The sequence below is a fragment of the Strongylocentrotus purpuratus genome, unplaced genomic scaffold (assembly GCF_000002235.5).
Source record: "Strongylocentrotus purpuratus isolate Spur 01 unplaced genomic scaffold, Spur_5.0 spur5_scaffold_4, whole genome shotgun sequence".
In the NCBI taxonomy this organism is placed as follows: Eukaryota; Metazoa; Echinodermata; class Echinoidea; order Camarodonta; family Strongylocentrotidae; genus Strongylocentrotus; species Strongylocentrotus purpuratus.
In genome coordinates this window covers 3,007,446-3,021,227 of record NW_022145610.1, presented here as the reverse complement: position 1 = coordinate 3,021,227, position 13,782 = coordinate 3,007,446, and the positions used below count along the sequence as shown (strand labels likewise).

Genomic DNA, 13,782 nt, shown 5'->3' with positions numbered 1-13,782 from the left:
TCCCCCCCCCCCGAAAAATATGACAAGTACCAACTAACAGATGTATATCAAATACTGACTAAAGACTGCAACACACTTTTAGGCTCTGGAGGGCCCTGGAGGGCAGCGTTTCTTCTTCTTCTTCTTCTTCAAGATAATCTGCCTCCTTCAATACTGAAGATTCTTGCCGATGCCGTATACTCGGCCTGATTGGGGTGTGCAGCTGGACCATTACATCGGGGTTTTCCCCTACTCTTATATGAATAATGCAATGGGTTCTTAACGTGCAAGGGTGGTGACTCTCCTGTACACGGGGCCTTCATTTAACGTCCTATCCGAGGGACGGAGTGTTTTCCACTTGACATAACCTGCATCTATGAACAAGGGAAGGGGCACATTAACACACAACGCAAACTTCAGTTATCCGCCTGGGTGGGAGTCGAACCTGGGATCTTTGGTTCGACAGGCAGACGCTTTACCGACTGAGCCAACTCGCCTCCTCAGCCTAATACAATTGCAAAAATCGTCTCACTCGGTCGCTACGCTCCCTCGCATAATATCCTTCAAAATGTACAAGTAAATAGTGGGAAATAGAATTCAGATCCATGCCCAACCTCCCTTCTTACTAAAATTTACCTACTAAATAAATACAACCCTTCGGACTGCACACTTATTACCGGCAAAGTAAAAGTGAAGCGTGAAGAAGTACATTGCTTGTTTTTCTACTACAGTTTTGCTAAGGAATGTAATTTTCGAATACAACAAAACTTTAAAAATCTGTGAGGGGGGAGTCACTTCCGTTACCTTCACCCCTCTCGTTCACTTTGATCCCTCGTCCATCGCATACCCCCTCCCCCCCCCCCCCCTCGATCATATTTTGTAGAATGGGGAAATAACAAGAATGCTGGTACAATTGATCAAAATCAGTGACCTCTTCCTGGTATATTCGGGGTAGGTTTACGTTATTAACGCATTATCTCGCCCATGACTGCCTCACAAAAAGCTTTATAATATTGTTACACTGGTGTAAACTATCGCAGTACCATCGCAGTTCAGAATACAGGTCTTCTCAAACTTTTGGAGGGCAGTGTACGTACCTTGTAAGTATTGCTAAGTTTCTTATTTTTGCTTTCATTGCGCTAGATGTTGACAAGACGAGCTTTGCATTGCTGTATCAGATCATGGACATACCACAGATGTGTTAGATCAATGATCAGGTCTACATTTTAATGAGAAGTGGAATTATTGAAACGGGCAAGTTTCCGAAAAAGTCTTTGACATCTAATGATTTTACCATTTTGCCGACCTCAATGGCATCGCTCTACCGTGTGGTGGGTTATGTATTTCATCGCCCTCATCTTTGCAGTTTTCCTTCCAGATGCAGTTTGTTTTGTACAATGCTCATTGAACACAAGGCGTTATTGACCTGACGTAGGACTGCGTTAGTGACTGATTAGCGTAAGTGATAATGCAATCGAAACGAGAATTTCATGACGCAGTCCTTATTCAGCAAGTGATATTTTTATTTATATATTCCATATATTATTAGTTGTTGTATTCATATATCAGCTATCTCTGCCACATCATCTAAGGGGTCTTAACTAAACAAACTTTGCTTCAACCAAGATCTCCTCGTCTTTCTTTTTCCACATTGTACCGTTTTGATTAAACTCTATTATATTTTGTAACATGTGATTTCTGGAAAACAAAATAAAGTTGATACTTGATACTTGACCTGATCTAGGTGCAAAAGGGCATCAGGAAACACTCAAGTGACAAAATTCTACGCGCTGGTGGTTGCTGCAACTGAAGAAGGAAACTCTGCTTTCATGTCTTTGGAGACAATGCTGGATTACAGCTCACTGCCGTAACTCACAAGGGAAAATGATGACTACCGCACACGGGCCTATTTATAAGACACATACCTCATTTCAATGTTAAATTCTTTTGAATTTCCTACATGTGGTTTCGCTTCCTAGTACCTGGGAATATGATTACCTTTTCGACTTATAATTCATCGTCTTTAATAGAATTCAAACTATACTTCATGTTATTTGCATATTTTAGGAAATTGTGAACTATGGATCTCAAGACGATAGACATCACCGATCCATGCGGGGTACAGGCAGTCTTTGATAATCTTCTGGATTGTCAAAACAAGGAGGACATGGCGAAGCTTTACGACAATATAGCACCAGACTACGATATGGTAATGTATTTATTTTCTTGAAGAAATGCCACCCTTTACATATGCACACATACACACATACGCACACACACAAACACACACACTCATCCTTCTTGTTTCAATTATCCTAGTGTTCAAATACGGACCACTAAAATAACGATCAGGTCACTGAAAAGAAACGCGGCAAATTATAAGATAATTGTCTTCTATTCCATTTATGTAATGTTATGGATGATGAATGATAGAGGGCTAGGACATAGCTATTTATTGATGTATAGATATGAATTAATTGAATTTAATACAAATTACAAAATTAATCTGACCCCATTGAGGTCAGAACCTATCAGATATCTATGTAGATGTTCCAAACTCAACATTTATTTCGGTAGATCGAATGGTCAGGTTATATAGGCTCCGGGATGGTCACACCGATTGGATCACGTGACTAGGGATTAAGGAGAGAGACAATGGATGACCTTCGAGGCATGTTCGGCACTCTTGACGTTTGAGCCAGACTTCAGAGTTGCATATAAACCTTATTGTATAGACTATTTTAACTGAATCTATCGACTTTTCTTCATATTCATAATTTCAAAATCTTCTAAATATTCCCAAAGAATTTGAACACTAACTTTTCATTTACGATAGCCACAGATATTGCAAATTAAGTTGACAATAATTTCCAAGTTTAAGATAACACAGGAATCTGAAAAAAGGACATATAAATGCGTCTTGTCTCTGCTTCATGCAGTGGAGAAGAAAGCAGTGTGGCTTAAGGTCACGTTTGTTTTACTCATGTGTGACCTGTCTCGTTAACAGGGGACACCCAATGTCCTCCAAAAACGTCCGTCTCCCTGAAAAGTCAAAATGTGAAGTTCTTTTTTAAGTACGAGTTATATACTCTTGTTAAGGTAAGCAATGAATGGGCTGGACCTGCTGAAACGGCGGCTAAGCTTCAGGAAATCGAACCAAACAAAAATGCTTGTATTCTTGATGTCGGATGTGGAACTGGTTTGGTTGGCAAAGCAGTAAGTATCCCGATATCATGAATCTCACTATTGCACAATTCATGTTTTCTCCACATCTCGTCACAAACATGCACACACAAAAAGAACAAAATAACTTCAGCGATGTCTTCTGCAGATTTTTCTTTCACCCAAAATGTTATTTACACATGTATTCATATTTTATCCTCGAGTTTTGTTATTCCCATAGGCGTCGCTTGAAGAGGGTGTAGGGCGTTTAATTTGTTCCCCTTCAAAATTCGCTACCAGCAACTTCCGGATTTTCAGTCAAGTAGTAAAATGGCAAAATAATCTTGATGATTTTTTTTCTCACCTTCTTTCTCCTTTGATCATTGAATATATTTCGCATCTATTTGCTTATTTGACAATGTGACAACCCCCTTTATTCAAAACTGACATCATTGTAATAATTAATAATGTTATTATAATTAATTCATTAATTATTCATAATTATTAATTAATAACTGTTAAGTCACTAACTACAGGTCGTTCAAATGTCTGGTTCCAATATTATATATTTTATATTCTGTCTTTCAAAAAAAGGTTTCGGATGTAGGCTACCTCAATCTGTACGGAATTGATATGTCCGAGAGTTCGTTGAACATCGCGAGCGAGAAAGGAGTCTACTCAAAGTTGATTAACGCTACATTTGGACCCGAAACTCCTCTTAACTACAAAGACGGTAAATATCGAAATGAGTGGATGTCGATGTCTTATTTCTTATGCAACCTCTCAGTAATAAAGTACATTGTTTAAAGTTAGATACAAAATAGCCCGATATATCCCTGCTTTCCACCAACTTTAAGTAAATATTATGCGAAATTTCTTTCACGAAAGAGGAAATCCAACCTTAGTAGCATAAAAATCTGAAAAGTAGACATGTGAAAATTTGAATGAGATCGGAAACGAACTGGGAAGACATGCATTGATGTAAGTCATAATCACTAGATGCTTTTCAAATCGTCTGAATCGGTAATGTCTTTGTGTGTGATGTTTAGTGGCGGACAACTTTACCATTCGTTCCAACACAAAAATATAACACAAAATTCAAATTTTTCAGAAATGTATGACTTAGGAGGGTCTAATTTTAGATAATACTATCCATAATATTTGTCAAGGGGTGACCTAAGGGAGAAGGCACTCGGGAGTAAAAAGAGATGAATGAAGAACAGAATTTTATTTTCACAGAATGGAGAGTTTTCCCTTTGGTAGTGCATGAACCTAACTCTAGAGACTAATGCTACGGTCACAAAGGTTCATACGAACGATGGTTTCGTACGAAACTCCCTGTTTTTCCATTGTCTTCCCGAATTTCCATTGTCTGAAAATCGTTCGTACGGCGTTCGCAGCAGTTCGTAATGGCATTTGTGACCGAGGCTTTAGGCTGACCTGACCCATTAGCGCAAAGCTATCTGGTCTAGTTCTGGTCTAGGTCTAGTAAATCCATATACAGTCCAGAACTAGACTAATAGCTATCGAGAATACGACCACATGATATGTGTTTGTCCCATCTTTTACCACTAGGATTTTTCGATGTTGCGTTATCTACTGGATGTTTTCTACCAAACCATCTCGACCACACTCATCTACCTGAAATGATACGACTCGTGAAGAAAGGTCAGAATATTATAAAACCATACATGAATCTCAATTTGACACTCTCCAACCAGGCGTTAAATAGCTACCCGGTAGCATGGGGACGTTAAAGATAAACTCCAGTTCTGGTTAAAAAAAGAAGAAAATTAATTCTCACAGAATCAAACAAAACTTACACTGAATGTTCAAGATTACAAATAAATGACATGTGCCAAACAATTTTGGAAGAAAATGTATACTGGCTGAGTAATGAGCATAGAAAGACAAGGAAATCAAGGTAGTACTAGCCCCGACACCATGTGTGTTGTCCTATATATAGCTTTCTGTGTACAGTGCTTGTTACTTTACCAAGACTCGGTCAAATTTATTATGATTTTGATGACTCCAGAACCTTGCAGTGCACACCAATACTTACATTCTACATGATTAACTGTTTCTGATACTTTCCACACCTTTCCTTTCACAATGCAATCGCATTACCAGTACTAAAGTTTATCTGTAATGTGGTTGGATTGGTATATCTGCACTTGTGAAATGGTTCCTGGCCGGACCGGGGTATGACCGGTGTAATAATAATTACAATCTAAAAGATTGGAAACGTAGTATTAAGCGTCTTACCAATATGACTATGATTGGTATTGTTATATACGGAAGCCCATTAGTGCCACCTACGAAATAAATTTAAGAGAAATTATCTGGCGGCCGCCAGTTAATTATCTGGCGGCCGCCAGATAATTATCCGTGTCTTCACGGTTGTTTCATCGCAAAGCATGCCGGGACATAATTCTAGTACATTTTTACCTTCGCCGTGATCAGCTGTCCCGTTGCAAACAACGGGATTCTTATCGAAGCAACATCTTAATCTTGTACATAATCCGCTATTCTGCAGTGATTTTCTTTCACTCCAGTATCGTTTGTACGGTAAGAAACCAAAGTTTGTGTTTATTCATTTTTATGACGAATAAAGCTGATAATACGACGTAATGCATGAGAGTGGGCCGGGTCAAGCTTTAGTAAATGTAGGCCTAGACCTCTAGATCTAGTCCCGTATGTTTAAATGTGTGTGCATTTTAAGTAGACTGATTGCCTTGTGTCTTAGGTAGAAGTTAACCAAATTTACAGTAAAATGAGACTTATGTCTCAGGAAATATGAATAGGTCTAGATCCTATAGACTATACATATTCGATATTGGAATAGGATCTACTAGAATGGCCGACAGTTGGATAGTGATGGCAATTAGTAAATGTAAAAAAGTAAAAGAGGCCATGAAAACGATAGATTTGTCGATCTTGATCTGAATATAATAGTCTATGTATTGATGAGCTCTACTTGAGGATCTACATGACAGGGGCGTATGAAGGAATTTTTCGAGGGGGGGGGGGTTAAAATTTGAAAATCGTGCCGAAAATTTCACATCGCCTCAGCCAGCCGGTGAATGAGAGGGGGGGGGGGTCGGTTAGAGCATCTATTTTTTCCCGAAAATATGAATTTGGCAGACCGATATTTTGTTCAGTTGATGGTAAGGTCACCTTTTTGGGGTCACCCTTTTGGGGTCACCCTTTAGCACAAAAATATTTCCCCATAATCTAGTGTGATAAGGGTTCTTTTGTTACCGTTATTCTTCAGGTTACAAATTTAAATTTGATTGTCTTTTTCCTTTTATTTATCAGTTGCAGCATCATCAAACACTATATGGCCGATGAATCAGAAGATGACGTGGATGCTACGAGAGAGCTCATTTCACAATGGACAACAGAAGTGATACGTGACTTTCTACAAGGAGGGGACTCAAGCTTGGAGAAGTCATTACTTTATGGGTGTTCTCTGCCCTGACGCTGGGGGTACTGTTCAGCCATGAGAGGTAGAGAGGTAGAGAGGAACTGGACGATGGATGGATGGGGGGGGGGGAAGAAAGGCATGTAGAGATGGCCGTCTACTATGTATAGAGACATTTGTGTGCTACTGGATAAGGACCCTCCATCACTAGAGGGAAGAATAATGAGAGACTACAAAGAGGGGAAGGCATTTAGTTATTTTGTCAGTTTCTGGTTAGGGAGACATTTGTTTCATCTCCTGGGAGAAAGCTGTCTGAAATTCAAAATGTATTTGATACTTGAATAAATTTAGTTCATTTTCTAGACTGGTTCATGTCAAACCATTGATTCTACTTTCTTGTGAGTATACACTGTAGTCAGAGAGAAAAAGAAGTAACACGAGTAAAGAATGAAAATTGAAAAAGAAGCCAATATTTGAACGAGGAGGAGAAAATGGAGATTACGTTGTTGCCCATCAAGTTGGAATAATTGTTCTTACTGTTTGTACATAATGGTCATATATTATAAGAACTGTATTGATCAATCTCAGGAGTCTTATACATGTAGATTGATTAATACAGTTTTGAGATGATGATGATGATCGTGATGATGAACGAGAAGAAGAGGAGGAATATATCAAGAGTTGATGAAGAAAAGATTGATAGAGGGGTTATCATTACAGAGAGAAAGAGAGATAGACTAACATGAGGAAGGGAGAGCAAGAACAAGGCTATGACATAGGGGAAGAGATAGAAATCAAAATTATATTTATACAAACATTTACTAAATTAAAATAATAAATTAGAATACAAGGCGAGAGGAAAGAATGCAAACTAAAATTGAGCAAAGACCATCACTATATCGTTCACATTATAATATAAATTAAGAAAAGGTACATGGAAACATGTACATTTGTAAAATTCAATCTTTCATTCTCTTGATCTTCCTCTTCACACCTAATTCTTGCTCTCCCTGTCTATCTCTCCCCCTCTCTCCTTATTATCACTCTTTCTCTTTCATTAAGTGTCGACATCTCTCTCAATGCCTCTCTCTGTTTCTATGTTTCTCTTGTTAAATATTTTAAACATCAGGTCTGTCTGACCTTCCTCTCTTGAATAAATCATGAATAACTTCAACTCAGTGTCCTACATTCAGTAATGATTGCTTAGTAGTCATCTACAACCCTCGCTGTGTTGTTTGATTTTATTTATAAAATAAATATAACCATGAGATCAATATCAACAGGTTTAATGCAATGCATATAAGTTGACATCCTATGAAGAAGTAGTACCAATCTCTACCAATCTCTGGTTCGTAACAAAATTTAAAAAATTAAAATATAAAAAAACCGCTACTTTTAAAGCGCTTACCACCAAAATCTCTAAGCGCTATAACAAACAAAAATAGACTGATAAACAATTACATATTAAACAAAACAAAAAAGTGTGAATAAACCTACAAATTACAATACATATACCGTACATGTACATCAAAGTGAACAGAGCCTGGCAGCAGAGTTTTGGATTCTCTGGAGTTTTGCAATGAAAAAGATCTGCCCGTATTGACTTAACACAGGGGACTTATGCTTAAAAAAAAGGGGGGGGGTGCTGGGAACATGCATGTTGCAATGCTGCAATGATAATTTTAGGTCAGTCAAGAACTCAATGACTTTTACAATCCAATCGCCTGTCTGATTATCAAGATATTTACGATTGGAAAAAAAATGTACTAGAATTATGTCCCGGCATGCTTTGCGATGAAACAACCGTGAAGACACGGATAATTATCTGGCGGCCGCCAGATAATTAACTGGCGGCCGCCAGATAAATAACTGGCGGCCGCCAGATAATTAACTGGCGGCCGCCAGATAATTAACTGGCGGCCGCCAGATAATTAACTGGCGGCCGCCAGATAAATAACTGGCGGCCGCCAGATAATTAACTGGCGGCCGCCAGATAATTAACTGGCGGCCGCCAGATAAATAACTGGCGGCCGCCAGATAATTAACTGGCGGCCGCCAGATAATTATCCGTGTCTTCACGGTTGTTTCATCGCAAAGCATGCCGGGACATAATTCTAGTACATTTTTTTTCCAATCGTAAATATCTTGATAATCAGACAGGCGATTGGATTGTAAAAGTCATTGAGTTCTTGACTGACCTAAAATTATCATTGCAGCATGAGCTAAATCCAGGATTTTGTTTCAGAATCTGAGATAAAGTTACCGGATCCCTTTAAATGCGTTTGCATTAAAGGTGGTACCCCCCCCCCCCCCAACTCAGTGTTATTTAGGGTAAGCACATGCATGTTCCCAGCACCCCCCCCCCCTTTTTTTTTTTAGCATAAGTCCCCTGTGTTAAGTCAATACGGGCAGATCTTTTTCATTGCAAAACTCCAGAGAATCCAAAACTCTGCTGCCAGGCTCTGTTCACTTTGATGTACATGTACGGTATATGTATTGTAATTTGTAGGTTTATTCACACTTTTTTTGTTTTGTTTAATATGTAATTGTTTATCAGTCTATTTTTGTTTGTTATAGCGCTTAGAGATTTTGGTGGTAAGCGCTTTAAAAGTAGCGGTTTTTTTATATTTTAATTTTTTAAATTTTGTTACGAACCAGAGATTGGTAGAGATTGGTACTACTTCTTCATAGGATGTCAACTTATATGCATTGCATTAAACCTGTTGATATTGATCTCATGGTTATATTTATTTTATAAATAAAATCAAACAACACAGCGAGGGTTGTAGATGACTACTAAGCAATCATTACTGTATGTAGGACACTGAGTTGAAGTTATTCATGATTTATTCAAGAGAGGAAGGTCAGACAGACCTGATGTTTAAAATATTTAACAAGAGAAACATAGAAACAGAGAGAGGCATTGAGAGAGATGTCGACACTTAATGAAAGAGAAAGAGTGATAATAAGGAGAGAGGGGGAGAGAAAGAGAGAGAGAGAGAGAGAGAGAGACGGAGAGGGGTGGGAGAGATAGACAGGGAGTGCAAGAATTAGGTGTGAAGAGGAAGATCAAGAGAATGAAAGATTGAATTTTACAAATGTACATGTTTCCATGTACCTTTTCTTAATTTATATTATAATGTGAACGATATAGTGATGGTCTTTGCTCAATTTTAGTTTGCATTCTTTCCTCTCGCCTTGTATTCTAATTTATTATTTTAATTTAGTAAATGTTTGTATAAATATAATTTTGATTTCTATCTCTTCCCCTATGTCATAGCCTTGTTCTTGCTCTCCCTTCCTCATGTTAGTCTATCTCTCTTTCTCTCTGTAATGATAACCCCTCTATCAATCTTTTCTTCATCAACTCTTGATATATTCCTCCTCTTCTCCTTCTCGTTCATCATCACGATCATCATCATCATCTCAAAACTGTATTAATCAATCTACATGTATAAGACTCCTGAGATTGATCAATACAGTTCTTATAATATATGACCATTATGTACAAACAGTAAGAACAATTATTCCAACTTGATGGGCAACAACGTAATCTCCATTTTCTCCTCCTCGTTCAAATATTGGCTTCTTTTTCAATTTTCATTCTTTACTCGTGTTACTTCTTTTTCTCTCTGACTACAGTGTATACTCACAAGAAAGTAGAATCAATGGTTTGACATGAACCAGTCTAGAAAATGAACTAAATTTATTCAAGTATCAAATACATTTTGAATTTCAGACAGCTTTCTCCCAGGAGATGAAACAAATGTCTCCCTAACCAGAAACTGACAAAATAACTAAATGCCTTCCCCTCTTTGTAGTCTCTCATTATTCTTCCCTCTAGTGATGGAGGGTCCTTATCCAGTAGCACACAAATGTCTCTATACATAGTAGACGGCCATCTCTACATGCCTTTCTTCCCCCCCCCCCCATCCATCCATCGTCCAGTTCCTCTCTACCTCTCTACCTCTCATGGCTGAACAGTACCCCCAGCGTCAGGGCAGAGAACACCCATAAAGTAATGACTTCTCCAAGCTTGAGTCCCCTCCTTGTAGAAAGTCACGTATCACTTCTGTTGTCCATTGTGAAATGAGCTCTCTCGTAGCATCCACGTCATCTTCTGATTCTTAGGCCATATAGTGTTTGATGATGCTGCAACTGATAAATAAAAGGAAAAAGACAATCAAATTTAAGTTTGTAACCTGAAGAATAACGGTAACAAAAGAACCCTTATCAGACTAGATTATGGGGAAATATTTTTGTGCTAAAGGGTGACCCCAAAAGGGTGACCCCAAAAAGGTGACCTTACCATCAACTGAACAAAATATCGGTCTGCCAAATTCATATTTTCGGGAAAAAATAGATGCTCTAACCGACCCCCCCCCCCCCCCCTCTCATTCACCGGCTGGCTGAGGCGATGTGAAATTTTCGGCACGATTTTCAAATTTTACCCCCCCCCCTCGAAAAATTCCTTAATACGCCCCTGTCATGTAGATCCTCAAGTAGAGCTCATCAATACATAGACTATTATATTCAGATCAAGATCGACAAATCTATCGTTTTCATGGCCTCTTTTAGTACTTTTTTACATTTACTAATTGCCATCACTATCCAACTGTCGGCCATTCTAGTAGATCCTATTCCAATATCAAATATGTATAGTCTATAGGATCTAGACCTATTCATATTTCCTGAGACATAAGTCTCATTTTACTGTAAATTTGGTTAACTTCTACCTAAAACACAAGGCAATCAGTCTACTTAAAATGCACACACATTTAAACATACGGGACTAGATCTAGAGGTCTAGGCCTACATTTACTAAAGCTTGACCCGGCCCACTCTCATGCATTACGTCGTATTATCAGCTTTATTCGTCATAAAAATGAATAAACACAAACTTTGGTTTCTTACCGTACAAACAATACTGGAGTGAAAGAAAATCACTGCAGAATAGCGGATTATGTACAAGATTAAGATGTTGCTTCGATAAGAATCCCGTTGTTTGCAACGGGACAGCTGATCACGGCGAAGGTAAAAAATGTACTAGAATTATGTCCCGGCATGCTTTGCGATGAAACAACCGTGAAGACACGGATAATTATCTGGCGGCCGCCAGATAATTAACTGGCGGCCGCCAGATAATTATCTGGCGGCCGCCAGATAATTTCCCTTAAATTTATTTCGTAGGTGGCACTAATGGGCTTCCGTAGTTATAGAATCCGAACATGATTTATAAAGCAAGGACACTTAGGGTGCGTTCAATCGAATTTTCGAAGCTAGAATCACAAACATGAATCACAATTCAAAACGCCGTTACAAAAAGCAAGGTCACTGCGGTTTGCGTTCAAGCGATTTTTGATCAACACTGATTCTAGCTCATTGCGAGCCAAACCACTGCGCATCACACTGCGCAGTATGGCCCAGGAACTTCGGCGCGCGCTTTCTGGAATTGTTTACGGCCGACTGTCGACTGCTGTTTTGAGCATAGATCGCAATAATAAGACAAAGAATGAGAAGATGATAGAAGGAAGAAACAAAGAATAACATAAGGAAAGACAGAGAGATAAAGTCGATAGAATGATTAAAACAAAGAATAACATAAGAGAAGGTGAAAGAAGGAAGAATCGAAGAATAACATAAGGAAAGACAGAAAGAGAGAGTGATAGAATGCTTAAAACAAAAAATTACATAAAAGGTGATAGAAGGAAAAAACAAAGCATAACATAAGAATAGAAGGAAGAAACAAAGAATAACCGTAGAGAAGGTAATAGAAGGAAAAAACAAAGAATAACATAAAAAAAGAAGGAAGAAACAAAGAATAACATAAGGAAAGACAGAAAGAGAATGTGAAAAAAGGAAGGAACAAAGAATTACATAAGGAAGAACAGAAAGAGAAAGTGATAGAATGATTAAAACAAAGAATAACATAAGAGAAGGTGAAAGAAGGAAGAATCAAAGAATAACATAAGGAAAGATAGAAAGAGAAAGTAACAGAATGATTAAAACAAAGAATAACATAAGAGAAAGTGATAGAATTATAAAAACAAAGAATAACATAAGAGAAGATGATAGCAGGAAGAAACAAAGAATAACATAAGGAAAGACAGAAAGAGAAATTGATAGAATGCTTAAAACAAAGAATTACATAAGAAAAGGTGATAGAAGGAAAAAACAAAGAATAACATAAGTATACAAGGAAGAAACAAAGAATAACATAAGGAAAGACAGAAAGAGCAAATGATAGAATGATAAAAACAAAGAATAACATAAGAAAAGGTGATAGAAGGAAAAAAAAAAGAATAACATAAGTATAGAAGGAAGAAACAAAGAATAACATAAGGAAAGACAGAAAGAGCAAATGATAGAATGATAAAAACAAAGAATAACATAAGAAAAGGTGATAGAAGGAAAAAACAAAGAATAACATAAGAATAGAAGGAAGAAACAAAGAATAACATAAGGAAAGACAGAAAGAGAAAATGATAGAATGAAAAACAAGGAATAACATAACGGAACAGGCCACGATGGTATAGTGAACGCAAATTGCATGCAAAGCGGGCGCGCGGTTTTTCCCAAACCGGAAGAGGCTTCGTCATGCAATCATGATTGAGAACTCCGTCCGTTCAATCGAATTTTAGCGACCGTGATTCTTTTGAATCATGATACAAAACGCATCTTTTTCAGCGTTTCATGTTTGTGTTTTCAAACACGTTTATTTTTACGACCGACGAAAAAATCGCTTGAACGCATTGCGTTTTAAACTAAACGTCTTTAGAAACCGTGATTCTAGGGTGAAAAAGTGTCGATTAAACGCACCCTTAATGTATTCAAAAAACCCTATATTTACTTTCTTAAAATCTTGAGACCAATTTCACATCTGCTATACAGTACGTCCCAGCAAAAAATGAAACCGAGAAACAATCGTCGATGTTTTATCATAACTTAATCACAATTATAATTAATAAATGACACATATTTGGAAAGCTTTGATCCTCCTCAATAATTTGATGCAACTCATATGATGCATACTTCACGCATGAGTGATTAAAAGCAATTTGAAGAGAGGAAACCAAAAAGTCATTTGGCGGGTGATATCTGAATTTTAAAGGGAAAATCACATTTCTAGAAAGTTCAATTTCTCCCCTTTCATATGATAGTCCAGTAGACGGTACCATATACCATGTACATGACCTGGAAAAGTACAAGTTTTTTTG

General features: G+C 37.8%; 1 protein-coding gene and 1 long non-coding RNA gene across 2 annotated transcripts; both read left to right on the top strand.

Annotated features, from left to right (window-relative positions):
* The first annotated feature begins 1,000 nt into the window (after window positions 1-1,000).
* Window positions 1,001-4,898, top strand: LOC105446084 (methyltransferase-like protein 27). The gene is made up of 5 exons (XM_030997952.1): window positions 1,001-1,079; window positions 2,047-2,188; window positions 3,079-3,195; window positions 3,736-3,874; window positions 4,717-4,898. Exons 2-5 carry the CDS (start codon window positions 2,060-2,062, stop codon window positions 4,896-4,898), a joined length of 567 nt encoding a protein of 188 aa, XP_030853812.1. The 5' UTR covers window positions 1,001-1,079; window positions 2,047-2,059.
* Window positions 4,899-5,658: 760 nt separating this feature from the next.
* LOC115929240 lies at window positions 5,659-6,951 on the top strand. The gene is made up of 2 exons (XR_004066395.1): window positions 5,659-5,709; window positions 6,460-6,951. It is a non-coding gene; the product is annotated as an uncharacterized LOC115929240 (long non-coding RNA).
* Window positions 6,952-13,782: the final 6,831 nt, after the last annotated feature.

Coding starts and splice junctions, on each gene's coding strand:
- LOC105446084 (XM_030997952.1), top strand. CDS start 2,060: ATGGATCTCAAGACGATAGACATCACCGATCCATGCGGGGTACAGGCA. Junction 2,189..3,078: donor TAGCACCAGACTACGATATG/GTAATGTATTTA, acceptor ACTCTTGTTAAG/GTAAGCAATGAATGGGCTGG. Junction 3,875..4,716: donor TCCTCTTAACTACAAAGACG/GTAAATATCGAA, acceptor TTTTACCACTAG/GATTTTTCGATGTTGCGTTA.